Source organism: Drosophila miranda, chromosome XL (genome assembly GCF_003369915.1).
Source record: "Drosophila miranda strain MSH22 chromosome XL, D.miranda_PacBio2.1, whole genome shotgun sequence".
Taxonomy (NCBI): domain Eukaryota; kingdom Metazoa; phylum Arthropoda; class Insecta; order Diptera; family Drosophilidae; genus Drosophila; species Drosophila miranda.
The window spans coordinates 21,195,408-21,217,632 of record NC_046673.1 but is presented as its reverse complement, the minus strand read 5'-3'; the positions used below and the strand labels follow the sequence as shown (position 1 = coordinate 21,217,632).

At 47.1% G+C, this 22,225-nt stretch overlaps 1 protein-coding gene across 1 annotated transcript; it reads right to left on the bottom strand.

Moving 5' to 3' along the window:
* Positions 1-12,305: 12,305 nt before the first annotated feature.
* LOC108151220 (casein kinase II subunit beta'-like) lies at positions 12,306-13,336 on the bottom strand. Its single transcript, XM_017279705.2, has 2 exons — positions 12,686-13,336; positions 12,306-12,623 (listed from the first exon to the last, which is right to left on the bottom strand). Exons 1-2 carry the CDS (start codon positions 13,234-13,236, stop codon positions 12,548-12,550), a joined length of 627 nt encoding a protein of 208 aa, XP_017135194.1. The 5' UTR covers positions 13,237-13,336; the 3' UTR covers positions 12,306-12,547.
* Between the last annotated feature and the right edge of the window lie 8,889 nt (positions 13,337-22,225).

Here is a 22,225-nt window from a genome sequence, read left to right as displayed (position 1 = left end):
ATGCCCATGTTAGGCGAAATTTCACTACAAATCCTATGACTAATGGCTTTGGTAGTGCAACTTGTACTTCGGCAGCCGAGGGAAGTGTTCCGCCTGGCACAATGTTGACAATTAAGTTAAACTTGTTTTCCTACTTCGTTTCGTTTCGCCAATTTCGTTGTTCTTCCCCCGTGGATGTGGGGGCCTGCTCTGCCGTACGCCTGCCCTTAGCCCCCCGCCAATGTCTGGTCTCCGTTGCTGGGCTGATGATTATCAAAGTCTTGTCGTCTGTGGCTGATGTGGCTGATAATTATGTGCCCCCTGCACGAACACGGCCACGGACACGGCCACGGACACGGACAAGGACCCGGACAGGGTCTTGGCCTCATCTTTGGAGAAATAAGGAGTAGAGATAGGGAGCGAGGGAGAGGAAGACGGGCAGAGAGCGAGGGAGCTGGAATTTTGGCATTGTCTGTCTTGACCCACGTTGGCCATTTTGCCGGCATTCGTTTTATTGTTGACGTTTTGTTAACTTGTTTTTTCCTGTGTGACAGCGGCACTCCCCCGCGCGGCCTGGGCCTGGGCCTTGCCTCTTGGCCCTTGCCTCTTGTCGCTTGAATTGTCGTCGAAAATTAAATAAAATTAATTACCGCGTGTGTGTTTGTGAGTGGCAAAGGAAGAGCCTGTGAGAGAGACAAGACAGCGCGACATTGCCTTGCGCCTGCCTCGGCTGGTTCTCCACTGTGTGGGACCCCCTCTTTGGGGGTCGCCTCTCCAGTGGCGCGTGCCGCTGGATCACGCGCGTGTGCGTATGCGGGGACGTCAAGAAGCCGCAAGAAGCAGTGCTGTCACAGTGGCAGCCACAACACCAATTTCTGCCCAGAGTCCACCAGCCGGACTTGAAGCCAGGCAGATCGCCGATGATGGATCACAAGGATCTTTTCCAAATAAAACATGAATGCTGCAAGCAAAGTGTATGCCGGATCTTAGGACCATGCTATAGATGCTTCAAATATGGCGTACCGGATTGATCAAAGCCTCTTGCTAAGCTTCCTCCTGTTTCTGTTGCTGTTCTCTGTGCCACACTGTGCCCAAAGGCGAGAGCGTGTCGACGGCATCTCCATCATCATTATCAACAGTTGCCATTCGGCTTTCTGGTGGGGCACTAAGGCAGAGACACACCAGCAGGGGCGGGGGCGGGGGCAGGGTTCATGGAGAAACAGGAGCCTGGAGCCAGGAGCCAGGAATCGGGAGTCAGGCTTCAGGCGCTGGAGGCCAGGCCATCGACGGTGTTGCTTTAAATTATCTGTTCTTGCTCTGCTCTGTGCGCCTCTTGCCACTACCCCCCTGCAGCTACTATTTAACGCTCCAGTTTCCCCTCTCGGCCCACCTCTAATTTCTCTGTCTTTTGGTGCGGGGTGGGTGTGGGGGCATACAACACATTGCCGCATTTGCTGTCATTTTTAGGCGGGCTTCTTGTGTCGTTTTGGCCACGTTTTGTAGACCCATTCGGTTGGTGGTGGAGGCGTGGCATTGGCACTCCTTCTCTCGATTCGCCTTTCTCTTTCCACAACTTCTCTCTCTCTCTCTTTGTGTCTCTGTTGTGTGATTTCATGCGTTTGTTGCTTTGTTCTATTTATTTTAACTTTTGCGCCCATCGCCCATCTCTCTCTCTCCTTCTCTACCTCTACTTCTCCTTCTCGCTCTCCGCTCTTTAGTGTTGGTTGTCATTACTATTGCTTGTTGTTGCCTCTTGCTTCTTTGTGGCCTTTTGACTTTTTAGTGCTTTGGCATTTGACTTTTTTCTTCCTGTCTTCCTGTCCCTCACTTCCCCCCTCTCACTCCCCTATCTTATTTGGGGATATTTCTTTTTTGGGTGGGCGTGGCAAATTGTTGTACATAGTTTTGTTGCTGTATATGCGATAAAAACGAAAATAAAAGCCAAAGCAGAGCAGATAAAATTAAATAGTGGCCAGAGACAGGACCAGGGACCAGATCCAGAGCCAGAGCCAGAGGCAGGACCCAGAGGCAGACAAGGAGCCGCATCTAGGGACAACACAGGGGGGACTTCCGGGCGGCACCTGCACGCTGGACGGGGGGCATGGACATCCTCCACGTTCACGTACAAAAACTAATCGTTCAATTAATTTTCAGCGTGGGTGGGGCGCATGGGGCACCTCAACATGTCCAAAACAAGCAGCAAACGCAAAAAGTTAATGAAAATAGGTACCAACAATTCCCATTCCGATCATATACCGACTATTAGGATACCCACTAATCCGACCAATCCGAAAAAAAGTCCTCATACCCACTTATCCGACCAATCCGAAAAAAGGCCTCAATTCCCATTTCATCTTTCAGTTTCTTTCATTTCTGAATGAAAAGCAATCTTCTCTGCTACTCAAAAAGAGCATAGGTATAGGGGTACACTAGATTTGTGGCGAATGGATGTGCGTAACACCCAGAAGAAAGCTTTTCCGACCCCATAAAGTTAATATATTCTTGATCAGCATCAATAGCTGAGTCGATATTGCTATGTCTGTCCATCCGTCGTCCGTCTTGTTTGACGCCTAGTTCTCAGATACTATAAGAGCTAGAGCAACCAGATTTTATATCCAGATACAATCCTGCGATAACTAAAGAACAGAAGGAACAAATGAATTGGCAGTGGCAAATGCTCTCTCTCTCTCTCACACACTCTTCCTCGAGCAGTGTGTGGCCTCTGGCGGAGGGGAGCCATGCTGACTGAGTGTCGAGTATAAAAGTAGAGCCGCGGTCCTAGCTGCGATTCCACATGGTTTTTTTTTGGTGGTTTCTTTCAGTGTAAGAAAACACCATTTCTCGATGAAACCGAACGAAGAAGGAATGTATTGTGCGTGTACTGGGATAGCCAAAAACCGAATGGATTTCCATGCGACCACCGATGCGTATACGTATCATGCGACTGCTGAGGGCCACCGAAAAAAAAAAGCTTACGTTTTTGCAACGTAAGGAAATGTAACTTCTGTTCCTGCTTCTTTGTTCTGGATGCAATCATATTAGGGTCGAGGGTGGATGAGGGTCAATATAGGAGAATACCAATGTACTTATATCTGAATTGCATGCATAAAAGATTCTGGATTTGCAGCGTTAAATGTACAAATTACCCATAGGCGAGCAGACTCATTCGCTACACTGCACTGCGCCACTGAAAGAAATATTCTACTCCCTGTAATTAGAAGAACCATAGAAAATAGATTAGAAAAGCTTATGGAAGTATGTAAATAAGTCTGTGGGCAGACAGACCAATAAATAGCTACGATTTGGCCATCAAAATCATCATTCTCTCTCTGGAAGGGTATAGACACAACAGGCAGATAGCCGAAATGAAAACTCTAGTAGAAAATGAGGGGCAACAAAAGGTAGTTGACGAGTCGTGGAAGCCCCCCCCCCTCACTTCTCCCCATTTCACTCTGCTGTACATCTGCTGTGTAATGGGGTGTGCGAGGACGAGTGGGAGTCAAAAAAAGGGTGGGGGAAGGGGAGAGCAGGAAGTCTGCTTCTGCTGCTGCTTAATTTCTTTTGAGCACAAAACAATTATCAATTAATGTACCGTTATGCGAGTGTGTGTGTGTGTGTGTATCTGTGTGTACTGATGTGCGTACGTGCATGTGTGCGTGCGTGTTTTTGTGTGTTTGTCTGTTTCTGTTTGCTTGGGAAATGAAATTGTTTGAGCTTACTTTGTCAAGCAATGGAGGGGAAAACGCACCCGCCCACGAAGCGATGGGGGTGAGAAGGGCTGTTGAAGGGGTAGCAACGGTTTCTAGTGGAGCCTGCCGCCTTCTGTTGCTCTGCTCCCCCTGGTGGATGCCCAAAATAAAGTTTATTTGTTTGCGCGCTCGGCAAAATGTTAATATTTATCGCAGGGAACACAAAAAGAAGGAAATCCAATTGAAGAAAGGGCTTTGACGGCAGTTCTTTTCCTCTTTCGCGAGGCTGAAGGAAAGCGATTTTAAATAGTTCGATAACCAGTGATATCGGAGCGATAACGATTATAGTACTGAATGAAGTTCTTTATAGTTTTCTTTATTTGTTGGGGCAGGTCCTAGAATATGACCCTGAAGAAACGGCAAAGAAATTGAGATCCTACCAATCGTCTGCCCAATCGATGCTTCTCATATATTCGACTTTTTCCATCGAAGGGATAGATTTTAAGATCTCTAAAAGTGGCATCGATTCAATGGCAGAACTAGTACAGTTGTGCTTCTCCACTTGCGGACAATGAGGACTAGGAGTGGGCTCTATGTCTCTGTGGTCCCTCAATGGGATTACAGAGCTCTCGGACAAGCCGCTCAGTGGCCGTTTGGTCCCGGCTTAGCCATGGGCCAAGGAATTAAGTCATTAGGCCAACAATTATGGCAAAAAGCTGTCGACCAGGCCCGCATCCATGCATCGCATGCAAATGTGGAAATGTGCGATGGTTTCGATTTGAGAGCCGAGTTTCCGAGTGCCCGAGTGGCCGAGGGACCGAGTGGCAATGCAATTGAAGTCGATTGGACTCGATACGATTCGATTACCAAATGCAATTTCGTTTAATTTCAATTGTGTGTGATTGTTATTTTTGTGTTTTATTTTCATTTGGAAATTACTTTCTTTTACTTCTATGCAGGCGGCTCGATCAAGAGCAAAATTGCCACGTTACGAGAAGGAGATGGAAATGGAGGCGGGGGCGGGGGCGGAGGCGGAGGCGGTGGCAGTGTAACATATCGCAACATGTCAGAGAATTTTATTGCATTTGATTTCATGCTCCATTCGAGTATGTATATGCATACATTTGTTCATATTCATATATAGTATTAAATATCCTTTGTTGTTCGGAAAAAACACACTTGCACACTCAGACAGACAACCATCCGAAACACGGTCATTCCATAGCATTTTGCCAATGTTTTTTCAACTGTGCATTTTATTTATATTTGCTTAATTTGACTGTATTTGCATTGTTTTTTATGTAAAGGATTGCAATGGTTCGGCTCGCACTCGGAGTTCATGTTGTTGCTGGCTTGATTTCAAATTCCTTTTGAAATTTCAGTTCATGCCTGTCCTGTCCGGATGGTGTCTGATGGGATGCCGTGCGAAGCAATGCGTTGCAGTGAGGGGTCCTGACCCTCATCGGAATGCAGTGTGTGTGGGTGTGTGTATGGGTGTGCGTGTGGGTGTGTTTGTGAATAGTGCGAAATTCGAACAGCCTGCACATACATATACTCGTACTCGTAGAGCCCCGTCTAACATTTCGGGCAATGATATGATAATCAATATCAATATCATTGATGCTAATTGTTGCGTTTGGAAAATTGAAACCGTAATTGGCATTTAATTGTCTGTTCGGGCATTGCCTAACGGGTATTTGTGGGGCATGAGTGTGCTCATATTTCTGCCTAACAAATGGCCATTACATTTCCTCAAATTGAAGCCTAAATTGACTTGGGAAAACATCGGAAATTCATTCATCTTTCCGAAGGGCAGCTACTCGTTCGTTAAAGTTCGCCGATTTGCAATAGTCTATCACTCTTGAGAACTACTCCAACCACTCCGTTTCTGCATCTTAAAAAGATCTGCCAACTGTTTTTTTGCAAACATAAATCCACACTGGAAAAGGGGACTCGTGCATACACAAATGGGCGACAGACGACCACATAAATAGTTGAAAATCCATATTGTCTACACGCGCAATTATTGTTTTTGCATGTCACACACACACGGCGTGTGCGCCTATGTGTGTTTATGTGCTTACCAACACATATGCAGAAGCCTGGATGTTTAAACCTAACAACTCCTAAGCTTTGAGTCCGATTCTGCCCGCATGAAACAGGGACACTGTACACACACACACACACACACACTCTAGAGAGAGAGACAACAGCGCAACAAGGGAAAGAGACAGCACACAGAGAGAGAGAAAGAGAAGAAGAGAGCACACCCAGAGACAGAGTCAGAGACAGAGACAGAGACAGAGAGTTACTAAAAAGACTAAAAGTAAACTTAGGAAAATGTTAATTAAATTCCAACAACGAATCAAGTAATTTACAACGACCAAGTAGAAAACCCCAAAGCACCGTTGGGGCAACGGCAACACCCTCTAAGCACACACACACACACACACACAGATGGCACACATACAGATGGAAGCCGTGCCGCATGGCAATGTGGCATGACAGTAAAATACGGGAAATGCTTTAAGCTAACTGTATTTTCGTGTGCGGCTGATGCCCCTAATGCCTTCTGCTTTTGCCCGCCTCCATTTTGTTCCACTTCCATCTCCAGAAGCATCCAGGAGGACGCAGCCAGGAGCTGTCCGGGTGCCTAAAGCTGCGTTCTGCTCCCAAACACACAGCCAGCCGACAAAATCCAAATACTACATAAAGTACAAGCCCATCTACAGAACGGAAAGAATTCATGCAAGAAAGAATCGTACGAAAGAAACTCCTGTTTAAATAAGAAAGATCACAAAATGCAAAGATCATTCTCGTAGGAATCCAAAGGATGAGGGGATTCTTCCTGGAAAGTTTCTGGCAAGCAAAATGACGGCTGTCAGTTTTGTCGCCTGGCGATGTCCCTGCGATGAGCCGGCTCTTCCAACCGTTCTAGTCCTTTCTTTTGCCCATCTCCCGTGCGTCTTGCTCCACCAATTACTTTGGACTCGCTGTGTGCTCCGCCCCGCACCGCGCCGCCTTTGTTCCCGCTCCTTTGTTTGAACGTGCGAAATGAGTGCAAAAAGTCGCCTCAAGTTGTTGGCCAGGTTAGGCCGCTTCCGCACCGCAGACGCGGCGTGGCGCGGAGCCCGCCCAGGACACTGCGGGCTCCAGACTCCCACACTCCAGACACCATCCTCTGAAGCTCTCTCTGGTGCCGGGGGGGGGGCTCCTCCAGTCGGGGCTTCAGTTGGGCAAACTTCAAAAACAAAAACGATTTCCCGCCGGCGGCAGCGTTGTGCGGAATGGCTGCCCGTCGTTCTCTCTATTGTTGAGGGTATTCCCGTTTTTAGAACAGAATAAAACGATACTTTCAGTGCATATCATTTGGTGATCTATCCTCAAGGGAGATTCAAGAGGGAGATCGTATCACTTTAAGGCGAAGCTTGCTTCGCTTGGATCCTGTTATAAAGAGGACTGCTCTGGGAGCCCAACACAGGAGACCAGGAGAACAGACACTTCGATGCGATCGGCTTGCTTCTACAGGATACCCCTGGACTGGGCTCCATCTTGTCCGCTTCTTTCGTCTCTTGTTTTTTATGTTGTCGCTAATGACGCAACAGTCGCGACTGGGGATGGTGGGGCTGTGTGCTGGGTGGGGGGGGGGACATTTGTTGACTAGCCCTTAAGGGAGAATCGAAGGAAAAAATGGCACAGCCTACTCGTACCACTACTCCTCTTCTAGTGGCGCCTCCATCCACTCCTCCGGGAACATGAGTCCGAGTCCGGCTAGCTGGCTGGCTGTCGGGTCGAGAGTTGCGGAGTGTTCTGTCTGAATGCTCGAGGGCCTTCAATTGGGCCGATCCAGGGGGGAGAGAGGGTGTGGCAGATGTGGGCCGATTTTTGGAGTAGAAGTAATTGCTGGTCTGCTGCGGCCGGGCCCAAAAGTTAACAACACAATTTCGTTGGCAAATAAAAAACAAGTTAGTTAATCCCACAACGTGTTGAATTTAATCAGTGACCAATTTTTCACTTACCTCTCCGTCCCAATCGGAACCACTTGCCCCACCCCACCCCCCTCTTCACCACCTTTTTTTTTTCGCCCGCATTTGGTGGAAATTTTCGGTTAGATGAACGCCCTGGGTCATCATGTCGAGCGGATGCTGCCGCAAAGCTCCCCCCCCCACTCTGTTGGGCATTGTGTGTGTGTGTGTGTGTGTGTGTTTGTGTTTGTGTCTGTGTGTGTGTGTGTGTGTGCTCCCCTTAACCTTTCTTTGAGTGTCCCTTTGCCGCAAGGATCCCTTTGCACCTCTCCGTCAACCTAAAACCTCCTGCTGCCTGTCTGTCCTCTATGTCCTATGTGAGTGTCCGTGAGTGACTCGGAATGATGCCTCTCGACCCAGTTAGCCGATTGCCGCTTCTGGCTGGGATTTGGCACAGCGCCGAGCTTTGTTGTCAATAATTGCATTGATGATGATGATGATGGCGATGATGACGATGGCGATGCCGTGATGGGCGATGATGCTGAAGGGCCACGGCCAGGGGCAGGCGGTGCGGTGCGGACTGGGTATTAATTGGGCTTTAAGCAAAGCTTAATTGGTAATTGGCAGACGGGTGGGCAGCCAGGGGCCAGCAAGAGGAGCATAAAGAGAGAAAGAAAATGCTGAGCAGCAAAGAAACGAATGAAAAGAGTTAAGTGGAAGGTGGAATTGGCGTTGGACTGGGAAGCAAGGGGCACGGATAGGACGAGTCAGGTGTGGCCAAAAGGTGACTCCGATCTCTAGCAAAATCAGATGCCAGAAGACAGAAAGCAAATGCTGAGAAGCGCAGGAAATAATTAAAAAAGAGTTAGCCAAAAGGAGAGAAAGAAACGGCCATAACCAATCGGTACGTTCCTGTTCGAGGCACACGTTCCTCGACATCCAGATACCTCTGGACACAAGGAGCGAAATTTGAAATTTGAACAGATTAAAAAGGTGTCATGACGTGACCCCGACCGCTAATTCAATCAGCAGACACAGCCTCCTCCTCCTCCTCCTCCAACGAGAATGTTTCGTTCCGGCCCTGTTGTTTACGGGCTTACAAATTCCACTGATTGCCGATGCCCCAAAAGCTCCCCGTCGCCACACATGCATCAGTTGAACGGTTATGGAGAGGGGGGTGGGGGAGGTGCCACAGGAGCTGAACAGGCTGAAAAATTAGTACAGTAATCCCCCCGCTAAGACTGACAATTAGATAATGCGGCCGGGGCTTAGGCGACCTTGTTGCCTCCATTGTTGTGGCAACACTTCAATCTCCACCTCCACCTCCCCTTACTTCTCCACTTAATTCGGTGTCGATGGCCCGCGGTGAGCGAGTGTCCTCTCATCTAACCAAAGTCGTCCCCCCATGGTGATTGCTGCTCTTCTGACGGCGTTTATCGTCGGCGCCTAATGAGCCATGGAACTTAATAAGCAAACACTTGTAATTACTTCTTCCCGGGACAGGGACCGGGACGCGTATGGAGGGCCCATGTGCCACAGAGTGTGGCCTGAGTGTCGTGTGCGTGCGGCGTGGTCGAGCACGAAGCTGGCGAAGCTCTGCCGGCCATAAAGTGTGATTCGTTTGGGTGGGTATCGAAGGGGGGTAGGAAGGGGGGGGGGGGGGCGATGTGTCAGACACGGACATGGGCCCACGGTCATGGACAAACACACGGCTGGATTCGGCCATAAAGCGCGCATAGTAAATTGAATTTTGTTGCCTTTTGCGGCGACCTCCGGCTCGGGTTTGATGTACGCCCTTCCCCACACTCTCCCACACTCTCACACTCCCACACTCGTGTGTATGTGTGTGGCAAGGACACACTGGAGTAACGCATTGGAGCAACAGGACCTGCTTTACGAGGGGCTCTGCTCAGCTACTCGGGCCATTTTAGGTGGCACTCTTCTTTTCAAGTTTATGTGAGGTTATGTTCAGTTTATGGCTGGCTTACCTCCCCTTCAGGGGGAACGGTGCAGCATCGTCCGTGCCTGGGTAAGTGCTGCAAATTATTTGGATATAGAAAGCTAGGGACAGGGCAAGGGTTGGCGACACAGACACCAGGTCCCAGTTGATCAATTTGATTTCATTTTCAGGTACAGACACAGCCACAGGTATAAGAACAGGGACAGGTACAGTCAGGCATCGTACATATGGTAGGTATAATTTATCCTTTGGCATATGTTGCCGCATTTATTAAATTTCTCATTCATTTTCAAATCCGATTCAAGAGGCTTTGGCCATAACAGATGCCTGATCTCCCCTCTATATATATTATGTCTGCTGCTCATCTGTCATTTCTGTCATTTGAAAAGTTCCCCATACTTGCACGGACTCTCCTCATGCCATATTCCGAAAGTTTTCCCAGATTCACGGCGTCGATTGGTCAACCGTTCGTTCGGTGGTCATTTCCGCTGCGGCCAATTGATTGCTGATTGGTTGCGATGGCTCGGTTTCGCGGCGTGTGGGTGGACCGCTGCAACTATTTGTTGCATACTTTATGCCCCAGCCCTGCCTCTACTTTGGCTCTGTCACCCAATCGACAGCACACGCTCAAAAAACTTCGATACGCGTAACAGCCGCATCAGCCCACCGTCATCGTCACCGTCACCGTCATTTAGCCGTAATGCCTCTTCGTGCATGCCCCTTCTTGGTCGTATTCGTATTGCCTCTGCTGGTTGTTATGACGCCGGACTCGTGTCCGTTGCTTCCACCTGTTGGCTGATCAGCTGAAGGAACGCCCCAGTCGAAGTCTGGATTTCCTTTCCCCAAAGCCGCATAAGAGGTATAGGGAAAACCTACTACGAAGAATGAAGCAGAGCTGGAGGAAAATGCACTATGGAGTGGTGAGAATATTACAAAATAGAGAAAGTACAAACACTAATTAAACTAGTTAAAAGTGAGCTGATTCCATTTCCAGATCGTATTTGAAATTCGATCGCCATTCCGCCATGTTAAGGCTTCAATCCTGGCATGGAAAGGTATTGCCCGACATTGGCCATATACTCCTTTCGGATTCCTTTACCCACCGCCCCCTTGGAATCCCTGGTCTCTGGAAAATTATTGCCTTTCACAATTACAATTGTAATGGAGAATGAGAGTTTTACGGGAGAATTCAACTTTTGTGCGTGGCATTGAGAGGCAGCCAGAAAGGCAAAATGCCGTCTTTTGTTGCCTCCACCGACGATGCCGTCGATGGCGATGACGATGTGGATGTGGATGTGGATATCGATGCCGATGCCGATGTGGATGCGGACAGGACAGTCGCCAGCAGCTGCCGCCAGTCGCCTGGTTATTGCAGCACTTCCTCCCCTTTGCAGCGACTTCCATATGTCGCCTGCCATTGGGTTCAATGCGGGCTTTGTTTTTGTTTCCTTTTTGCCAAGTGCAACGGGAATTGGTATTGCCATGGAAACGGCACAAGGGAATGCACATGGAGATGCAAAAACCAGATACAGATGCGAGTGCGGATACGGGCGGACCTGGAGCTGGAGATGGAGATGCGAGTGCATCGCTGTCATCGTCGTCGTCGCCGCTTTTGGGCATTAACCGCGCTAACGATGGAAGCCGGCGAGGGGTCGGGGCCTGCAATAAAGTCAGTTGACTTTATGAACGCATTTGATTGTTTTGGCCATTTGCATTTGGCCATTTCAAGCGACATTTTGCTACAAAACGGACAGCAAGAGGATGGCAGAATGCTTGGCAGAATGGCGTAAAAGATTGAAGGCACACAGATAGGAGAAACGTAAGGGACATTATTTAGAATACCAATATGCCGAACATATGGTTCAATCCTTAACCTAATAGATCTTCAAAGCAATATCCGTTTTATAGAGCATTAACGATTAACGAGATGGAGTTGGACTGCAGTCGGGACGACCAAGTTCATAGTAGTGCCTTATGTAAACAAAGATACATATGTATGTATATCCTATGATTTGTAGTTGCAGGTGCATATATTGATTGACTATCAGATTCCTTTCCTTCCCCTTTGGGGTTTGCGCAATGTCCTTTTAAAGGAAAAACGGACCAAACCTTCAGGTTTCAGGATGGATGTGGAATGGAAAGTGGATCAAACCTTCAGCTTTAGTCGATATATATATGCTTCTTGCGGGATCATGTGCACACAGCTTGAACTGACAAATATTCGCCATTCTAAGATGTCTGGTAAACTAAATATATCCCTTAATTGGAATGGAGGGTTTTGATAGGAAGACCAAAGCAGACTGCGATCCCTTTCTATTTTGTCCCGCAATTGCCTGAGAGATGGGAAGAACATAGAGAGAAACCACGACCTCTAGTTTGATCTAATGTAAGTTCGTGCATTTCCATTATACCCTATCCAACTAATGACCTACATACTATATTTGATCGAATTTTAGGATATTTGATTGCTTTCCATTTTTCCGCAACTTTTTTTTATTCCTCCCCAACTGTCTCTCTCTTATCTCACACCAACAACAGCCGTTATATCTCGCTCCTCTCCGACAGGCGGCAAAGACTGCACGACGAACCGTGTGTGGGAGAGAAAGAGTAAGCACGTGGAAGGAGTAGCATAGGCATGGTAAATTAATTTATTCCTTCTGGCCTTTAAAATCTGTTGATTCTGAAAGAAAACTTAAAACAAACTCGCCAGATTCGGAGATCTGTTAGATATAGTCTTTCTTTATAATTCAGAAACAAAACTTGAAGAAAACTTGTTTTAGTGTAATGGTATAGGATTCAGCACACTGTGTAATTGCCCTCGCTCTTATTGTTTCTGGGACAAAAAATGCGGACAGGCGAATGGAAACACTTCCGTTTTCTTAATACAAATAGACCTCATTTGTGTTAGCACGATTCTGTTGCACGGAGAATTTTGTTTTGAGGCTACACTTCTTCTAAATATCAGTTTCATTCAAGACCTTTGGGGCCCCAACGCGATGTGCCAGTGGATGGATCTTGAACCCATAGAGTCTGGGAATCGAACGGGTATATGAATAATAATTAAATGATTAATAGATAATTTTTCGACCCACCTGGGCACAAACTTGGTCTTTGAACGCTTGGGTCGCGCCTCCGGTTTGACCATGAACAGCATTTGGGGGAAGTTAGTGCCGAAGTAGGCGCCATCCAGGTTGCGATGGCGCGTGGACTTCGGAGTGTATATGTCGTTGCACTTGGGGCAGTAGAGACGCACCATTTCCTCGCCGGGAGTGTCGCTCAGGCCGATGGGCAGCACGTGCTGGCGATGGCAGAAGACGCGTGGGCATGTTCCAAAGACGCCCTTTTGGAACTTCTTGATCATCAGATCAATGCCGCGATCGGTGAGGATGAAGCGGGCGTGGATCATCCCGTAGAGCTTCTCGGCGCTTTCCTCCACCTCGGACTGGGTTCCATTATCGGAGCGGGACCCTGAGTTCAGGTCGAGGATCAAATCGAGGGCGCTGCGAAAGTTTCTGATCTCCGTGTCCAGGAACATCAGGTTGAACTTGTCGTGGATGAACTCCTCATCCACCAATGCAAAGAACTCGTTTCCGCGCTGCTTGCAGAACCATTGTATCCAGGCGGTCTCGTCGGAGTCAGTCATTTTTGTAGAATATTTTATATCGTCAGAGTTCCGTAAACAAAAACTTTATTTCGGCCTCTCTGTTGGTGGGAGTTTTTCCAGCAGGACTACTTGATTCAAAATCACAAGATCTGTTTTCGTTTTCATAGGCTCCTTGGCCTATTCTGTTCAGACTATAATTTTTCAATGGATATCTCATTCCGAACAAAAACGGAATGCTTCTTTTCGTGGAGATTCATAAGATTGGTGGGCCTGTATCTACCCATGAGAGACTTTCATGCGATGTATGGAGGATGCTGATTCGTAGTGGAGCAGTTTCAAGATCCTCAAGGGCTGGCGACAGTGTAAGCAATCAGTAGATGGGGGTATACGACTTGGGATGGAAGCAATGGATAACCAAATGTGATTCCAGCTACCAAAATAGTGGCCTCCTAAAATTTGTTGGAAACGAAGTACAAAAAGCTTCCAATTAAACTCAAAATTAGAGTTTATTTGAAATACAGCTCAAATGAAATGGCTTGAAAATAGACCCCGCTTAAAATGGATTCTGCACATCTCAAACACATGTCCAATCAGTTGGGGGAGTACTCGTACCCAGGCAGAGCATGGGAAACTTTTGTCGAGCAAAAAGTTTTAATTGCTATTGACCATTAATCACTTATTGGTGAATTGAAAAGATTGAAAGCGTTCTATGAAGATACATATACAGTGCAAATACGAGTACGTGTGCAGGGTATGGGTACTCTTGTGTAGCTAAATGAGGAACTTCTGGGCGAAACAAAACATACGTCCCTCACAGACACTAGTCCGATTGAATGGGCCATGGTAAAAGTTTCATTAAAGCCGTAAATGCGAGCGTAAAAGCCAAGAAAAAGACGAATGGAACGGAATGGAACAGAGAGAGAAAGAGAGAGCCAGCCGTAAATAAAAATCCAAGAGGAATGCAAAACACAGTCAACGGAGCCACACATACGCGTCGGCCCAGCTACGGCTCTAAAATGCGCATCCAGAAGGAGAGAGTGTGGAGAGGACACACACGCACATGCATACGCACACACTGAGACAATAATCAGGAGGCAGGCTCTGGCTCTGGCTCTGGCTCCTGACTCTGATTGTGGGCTCTGACTTACGCCGGGTCCTGGTTCCTGCTACGGCATCAGTTACGGCTCTGTCTCTGTATAGGGCCTTGACTGCCATTTGCAATCTTCATTTCCATCATCATCTGCGCATCTCTCGCATCATAATCAACATGAAAATCAAATTTGAATTTATGAAGCACCAGAATGGTGCAGAGCGGTGGAGCAGTGGCAGCAGCACAAATAAGGAGCAGCAGAGGGAGTGGGCTTACATTTCCTCATTTTGTGTGCTTTTTTGTTTTGTTTTTGGTGCCCTTTCAGTGGGTTTTATGATTTTGAGCAGATGGTTGCACAGCACAGAGGAATCCAAAATCCATAGCTTTGTATAGAACGATCGGTAGATGAACAAGTACTTCCAAAAGAACCAAGTCATCTACTAATCGAACAGCCTTGTATAGTATAACATATCGATTTCATAGGAACGATTGAACTGTAAGGGTATTAAACGCTTCGGGGCCAGAGGCTAGAGTTCCTTTTTTTGTTTTTTCGTTGTGCCAGCGTTGTTGTTGGTGGGGCAATAAGCGGCAAAACATGCGTTGCATTCAAGCCACATCGATGTGTGGCTGGGAAGGGAAGGAAAGCGAATGAAAGCGAAGGGCAGACATAGGGATACCACTAGATATCCCATATCCCAATGGGGGCTTCAGTCTGCCTCGCCTCATTTATTCATTTGCTGCAATTACATTCGTTTTCCTTCGCCCTGCTCCGACATACATTCGGCATTTCGCGTCTGCTGCCGTTGCTGTGGGAGTTGTTGGTGTGGTTGGTGTATTGGTGTATTGGTGTTGGTGTCATTTGCTGGTTAAATGAAATCATTTAGCATAGTTTTCGGCGCCCGGTGGAGGAGCCTGTACGACGCACCATGGATTGAGGGTCATATTGATATTAAAGGGAAAATGTGTGGAATTGGAAAAGGGAGCGGGGCTGGAGAAGAGGGTGGTGGAGATGGTCCGAGTGAGATACATAATGATGAGATGGAACTATAGGAAGAGTTGCAAGAATGGGACGAATGTGGAGAAAATAAGAAGAGTGGAAGATTGGACAAAGGCCCAAAAGCAGAACGGTACGAGATAAAGGAGCAGAAACTTCAAAGAAAGTACAGACATTTGCCGAAGTTTAAGAGAGAATCAGAATATCACTGCAAGGAAGGGAAAAATAAATAAGCATTTGATCCCAAGACTTTCAGATTGGATCCCAGGGATGCATTCAGGTGAAAGCAGCAGGCAAACACATCCAGAGAAGGGGCTCCCTGAATGAAATATAAAGTCAGATCACCAACGACTTGAAGTCATCATCCATCTATTTTTGTATGTGGCTTCCCACATGTTCACTTGCGGCCTATTTAATTCCATTTCCTATTAAATTAGTGTCTCCCCTCCACTCCACTCCACTCCACTTCATTCCACTCTTTCATCTTCTCTGCTCTCCTCAGTATCTTTCTCTTTTTCTTATAATAGATTGAATTGAAATTGGACTTGGTCTTGGGCTTGGGGCTGCTTTGTGTTTGCTTCTAATCTCCTTTTGTCGCTGTCTCGTCTCACGTTAAGCAAACATTACGTATTACGTATGTACACTTACGTCATATACTTTTACGTTTGATTGTTGTTCGGAGCGGTGTCAGTGTGGTGTGGTTGTGTGTGTGTGTGTGAGTGCCCAGGATAAGTATCAACTAAGCAGTGGAAATCTGTTGTTATGGCTAAAAAGCTCAAACCCACGACCTGCCCTGTGCTCTGTGCACTGTGCTCTCTCTGCTGACTCTCTCTCTCTCCCTCGTCTGTGCTCCTCTCATCCGGCTCCGCTCTTCTCCCATCTCTTACTGTTTCTTCTGCTCCAAAGTATATTGATACGAAGGTGAGCCAGCAGCCGCGGTCCTGGTGCTCAATGAAGGTAGCTCTTGGCGACTGCCTTACCTTCTGCTTAAAATAGCTTGCAATACTCCCACCTCCACCGCCCCTCTATCACCCTTTGGCCCACACTTCTCTCTTTTTTCATGTGCTAAACATTGTCAATGCCATTGTTCTTTCTCTTATTGTGGGCCAAAGCCATATGTGTTCCTGTCTTTCAGTGCTTTCTGTGTATGTGTGTGTGTGGGTGCTTCCCCCTCTAACCCCTCTAACCCCTGTCCCCACACCCTTATCAGGCACTCTACCCCCCTCGCCGTTTGCCTGTCTGTGTTTGGGTTGCTGTTGACTTCGTTTGTTGTTAAGTTTATCTCGCACTGCACTTGTCTTGTTCTTATCTGGGTCCTGCTCCTTTCCTTCGTCTCCGGCTACCATTTCTCTCTTTCCTCTCTTTCCTCTCTTCCCTGTCTCTTGCTCTCTGTCCCTCTCTTCTCCTCCTGGAGGAGGCTCTTTCTCGTTCTTCGCCTCTTGATGCCTTTGTTGGAACCTGGAGCTGTTGTTCCTATTGTTGTTGCTCCTTTGCTGTCAGCTGTTGTTTGGCCTTTTGTTATTATTTATTTGTACTGTAGAGTGAAGGGTTTGTTTCCCACTCTCCACTTTCTCTGTCTCTCTCTCTCTGTCTTTAGCGGCACCTTCTTCAAGGCCAACTCCCTGCCATATTGGCTCGTAAATTTCTTTTTTTATTATCAGTTTAAATTTAATTTATCTCAATGGTTGAATGGGAGTGCTGCACAGACCGTTGTGGTGCAGAGAAGGACATGCTGTGGTGTACTTTGGTTTTGCTTGTTGTGTGGGGTCGAAGGTTAGGCGTGTGCGGTGTGGGGTGTGGGGTGGTGAAGGACAAGTGCAAATGAACACATCAAAATCAAAATGCCAAAAACCCGACGAGCCCCGCAAAGTATGCAGCACAAAGGACGTGGGATAGCCCTGTGTGTGTGCGGGGGCATCTGTGTCTGTGTGCTTGTATCTCTCAGTCTTTCTGTGCGAGTGTGTGAGTGTGTGGGTGGGTATCGGCGTGTGGTTATATCCGAATGTGTGTGTGTGTGTGTTGCCATTGCTGATGCTGTTTTTCCCGTTTGATGCGTAACTTTTGAACTCATTTTATCGTTAAGATTTCGTTTTGTGGCCTTCAATTTGAATTCTTTTCGCTTTCGCTTTCCCTCTTCCGACTTTTCCCTTTTATTGTATGTGTGTGTGTGTGTGTGTGCGAATGACCCTTTGGAGACCTATTAACCTAGCGACCCCTCTCGGTCACGCCCTACGAATACTTATTAGACTGTAATCAGCTTGTGGCCGGAAAATGGGCAACTGGTGGTCTGGTCATCCAGCAATTGCTTTCTGCCACCGCTTCGATTTCGATTCGGGCACTCTGATTGCGAGGGTTTTGGTGGCGTCCATCGAGGCCTTCGAGAAAAGAGTCGGGTGAGGGCAACTGTTAATCAGAATGGGGCCCAGACGGAAGCGAAGGATGGGTGTAATGGTGTGCCGTTGTGGGTGGTGCATCATCAACGGCAATTTCAACTATAATTTTCATCTAATTTGAATTGATTTGCCTTTGGGACGGAACCTGATCGGATTTGGGAATAAGCTTGGCTATCATACCCCCAAAATGATATGTAAATGGAAATGGGGGAATATTTAAAATTTGAGAGGGAAATAGTAGAACCTTAAAAGGTATTTATATGCACATATATACATACATATATAGTAATCGTCTAGGTATATGGAAATCTCTGTGGGTGATATATTGACTGATCGTATACTCTCTGCATTGGACTTACATTGGACTGTCTCTTTTTCCATAATTTCCAACCAGGAGGGAATTGAATCTTTTCAATTTCCTACAACATTTTTCCAATTTCGTGGTCTTTGCTTTTACGAGTATAATTCGATTATGAAGTCCTTACACTCGATATATTTATGTAAAAGCAAACAATCTATGGCAGTCATCATGTTCTCGTAGGCCTAAAGGACTCTCATCCATTCAGCTCGGCAGCCTCTCCGCTCGCGCACTTTCCCCCTATCCTCCTCCTCCTCCTCCTCCTCCTCCTCCACATATTCCAACAATTCATTTAAATCGATGCATATTCTGCATCGTGGAGCCTGTGGAGCCACAAAAGCAGCAAAGAGCAAAAACAATGTATATCCTGTTCGGGAATGGCTCTATGGCCTCCTCTGTCCCATTTGTAGCCCAAAATCTCTTTCACGCTCTCTATCGCTCGCTCTCGCTTTCGCTGCGGGACTCCGCCCAGGCTCTGTCCAGCCGATGTCCAGGCTCTGTTCTGGTGAACAACTGCAGCAGGTTCCGTACTGGAATTAATTTTGATTTCCTCGCCATCGCGGCCACTCCCCCCAATGTACCCAATGCCAATGCCCATGCCATGCCACTTGGCCGTGCCTTTTATTGTTGTCGGCGTTGTTTGTTGATTGCCGTTGGTGGCTCCCGATGTCGCTGCTGCCGCTGTTGCTGTTGCTGCTGTTGTTCTTGCTATTGTCATTGTGCAATTGAAAGTCAAGCCATTATTTTTTTTTTCCGATTTCTGTGTATACCATCGCCGAAGGGTGCATCAACAGGCAGAGCAGAGAGCATTTGCTATCCCTTAATCTCTAGCCCGATTGCCGATTAAAGGTTGATTTTTCAGGAGATACCTGGAGAGCTCTCTTTCTAGTTCTATTCGAATTATAGTGACAGTCAAACAGGCTATGCCATTCGGCTAAGCTGCCGATGCTGCTGTAAAGTCTATCCCCTTGCAAGGGTATTGCCTTCTTCGATCCGATGTCGGGGGCTCCTGTCTTTCTTCGTTGCTTTCTTTCTTGTTTTTCGGTGTTGCTGCTGTTGTAGTTTGTAGCCTGCATTGTTCTCCACTCGTCGCCAGTCAAAGGCTATCGCCGTCTGCCTAACAAACAGAATAATGCAGAAAACGAATTGTGGGTGGCAAAGCAGTAACGTAGCAAGCCAAAGGCCCTCCGTCCCCTCCCCGCCGTGGAATTGGCAGCAGCAGAAACGACACTTGCCTGTTCATTGTTGTTAATAAAATTGGCAAGGAATGTCAGCGATTTCATTGTAAAAGAGTGCGCAAAAAGAAGTAATAACAACAAGAAGAAAAGTGTAGCTTTGAGGGCCGAGGCCTGGAGTACACTTGCAGGGTTAAATGTGTACTAAAACAAGGAGCAACACATCTTATTTATGTTATTTCTGAGATACCCAATGGTAAGGGTATAAAAACATGAAATGAAAACCCGAGGATTGCGGCTTTAAGCTTCTAAGACTTGCTTAGAAAGGGAGGGGACAGTGGGGGGGGCAACGGATGGAGGCGACAACCAGGGGAAATGCCTTATTAAAACCTCAGACAGAGCTAAGCTGAGGCTAAGGACATGCCACAAAGGCAGCCGGTAGAGTTTATTAGGTTAATTCGTTGCATAATAGCCGGCGTTGCCGGTGCCACAACCCCGTGGCTCCCAACCGGTGCCGGCGTCATTGTTGACTGCGAACAAAGAGCCAGGACGGTGACAGAGGGAGCGGCCCGAGAGAGCAAGTGTGCCAGTGAGCAAAAGATCGAGAGCTTAACGGGCAGCTAATAAACGGAATGCAACGGATGTACACATGGATTTCTGGTAGATCCTTCGGAGAGGCACTATGACCCAATCAGCTGTCTATATTTTTAGCATAGCCAATATTCATAAATGGCTAAGCTACTAGGAGACCTTTGGGCGTTGTCCACTGTCTTAAAGCCTCAGCCTCAGCAATCACTCCAATGCAAGAGATGCTGCCATTTGCATATCCGATGACTAATCGATGGGCCTGAACAGAGAAGGACATGTGCATGTGTGTAACCCAAAACTCTCAGGGCATGGCAGGTAACCTGCAATCTGAACAATGTAACTGCCAGAACAATGCACACATTTCCAGGCAGAAATTAGCAAGGAGAAACTTGCAATAATTAACGCAATGTAAAATCAGCTTAACTCTGAATATGAATTAACTAAAGCTGGAAGCTGGAACTGGTAACGGAGAAGAAAACGAGCAGATTATGTGCATGCCAATCGATTTCACGACGTCCCATGGTGCGTATGCGTAATGCGATAAGTTTCACTCCGGGATCCAGCGACAGGCACAGGCACCGACACCGACACAGACACAGACACAGACGGCCAGTTTGAGTAGTCGACAAGCAAACAACGCATTTAAGTCCAATATCCTTTGACCATGCAACAACAAAACAACAAAAAGTAATCTCTTTCTGCGATACAAGAACAACAAGGGGCTGAGTCCCTTTTGAGCCGACCTGAAAAGCAGCGACACGTGTGTCCATCCACAACTTTATAAACTTATAAGCTTACCCTGTTCCAGGTATGACCCCAGGCCAGGTCATGTTGCCAACGCCCATGCTCAGGTCCATGCCGCAGTCCACCGTCTCCACCGGCTCCACCTGAGCGCAAACAAAAGTTATACGAACATTATATGAAAACATTTGATTTCCTTAGCAATTCCACAAGAAAAAACACAACAGCAGCTCAACAGGTTCAGTTGGCCATAGACTTTTGAAGAGGATTATGGGGTACATTCAACGATTGATAGTTCTGCCAGCTGTGTACATATATCCCATCTGAGACTTGCGGAACTGTGGCAGCTGTTGTCAGAAATATCTGAAATGGAACAGCACTATCGTAAGAGTAAGATTCTCACTATTCTCAATCGGAATTCTTGGAGATGGTTTGAGGGTCGCAAGTGAATTTTTCGAGCAATAAAAACTCAACCGGATGGATCAGCTGTTATTCCAGAACAAAATTCAGTTGTATTCCATTCCAAACAATCCGTCAGCTACATATTTGATGCTGGCGATACAATATCCGAAACTCCAGTGGATGCTTGGCGGACCTTTGCGATTCAGGCAGATGGTGCTGCTATCCTTACCCACTTGTGGCAGCTTGTCGGATCACCGGCAATGGCTGGCTGCGGCCAATGTCTAGACCAAAATGGCATTCATTGTGCAGCAAATAAGTCAAAGCGAGCGTGTGAAAGGAAAAGCCAAAACAAAATATAATCAGCAAATACTTAGAAAGCGAAGCTAAACAACATGAAAAACAGCAAAAAGCATAAAGAAAAAAAAATACAAAAAAAGAAAAAAACAGGGAAACAGGGAAAAAGCAGAAATGGAAACAGGAAAAACAAGAAGAAGGAAAAGTTGGACAACTTTTGCTCAACTCGGGCGCAAAATTTCCGTTCAATTTCAATGAGCTGGCCCCACTTCTGCCCCTCTACCGACGCACCGAGTCTGGGCACACTGCTGCCTGCCCTCTCCCGCCTGCTCCCCCACTAATCCGCTCCCACATTGCGCACTTTTTGGTTTAATATGCAAATCGTATTTTGCAAAACTTGCAGCATACTTGAAGGCGCCGGCTGTCAAGAGTTCTCAGGCCCCTGTAAGCAAGCACTAATTAGAGAAGCTGCTCCACTCCACCCCGCACTTACAATACAATAGCCACCACCTCCCCCACTCGCTCTCTCTCTCTCTCTCTCAACCCTAAAAAGGGCACTCCCCTAGAAAATGCAAAAGTGTTGCCTACTTTTTGGGAGCTTCCCCCATATTCGGGACGAGACCCGCAACAGCACAAAGCCAGAAAACCATTAATAAAGCTTAAACAAATGACAATGTCACACGCGACACATCAATGAACAGAAGCCACCACCGCCCACAATTGTAATTTAACTCAATAAAGTGGGGTTGGGGGGCTGTTGGGGGGCTGTTGGGGGTGGTGTTTGTAGAGTAGTGGAACAAATGCAAACGAGCAGACCAGCAAACCAGCAAGCGAACATCGAGCAAACAGACAAACATTCTATGGTATCGGTGGTACTCAGAGGAGCGAACAAATATGCGCATGCAACAGCAGCAGCAGCACCACCAGCAACAACAACAACAACAACAATAAGAACAACAGGAACAACTACTGCAACCAGAGAAATTACAACAA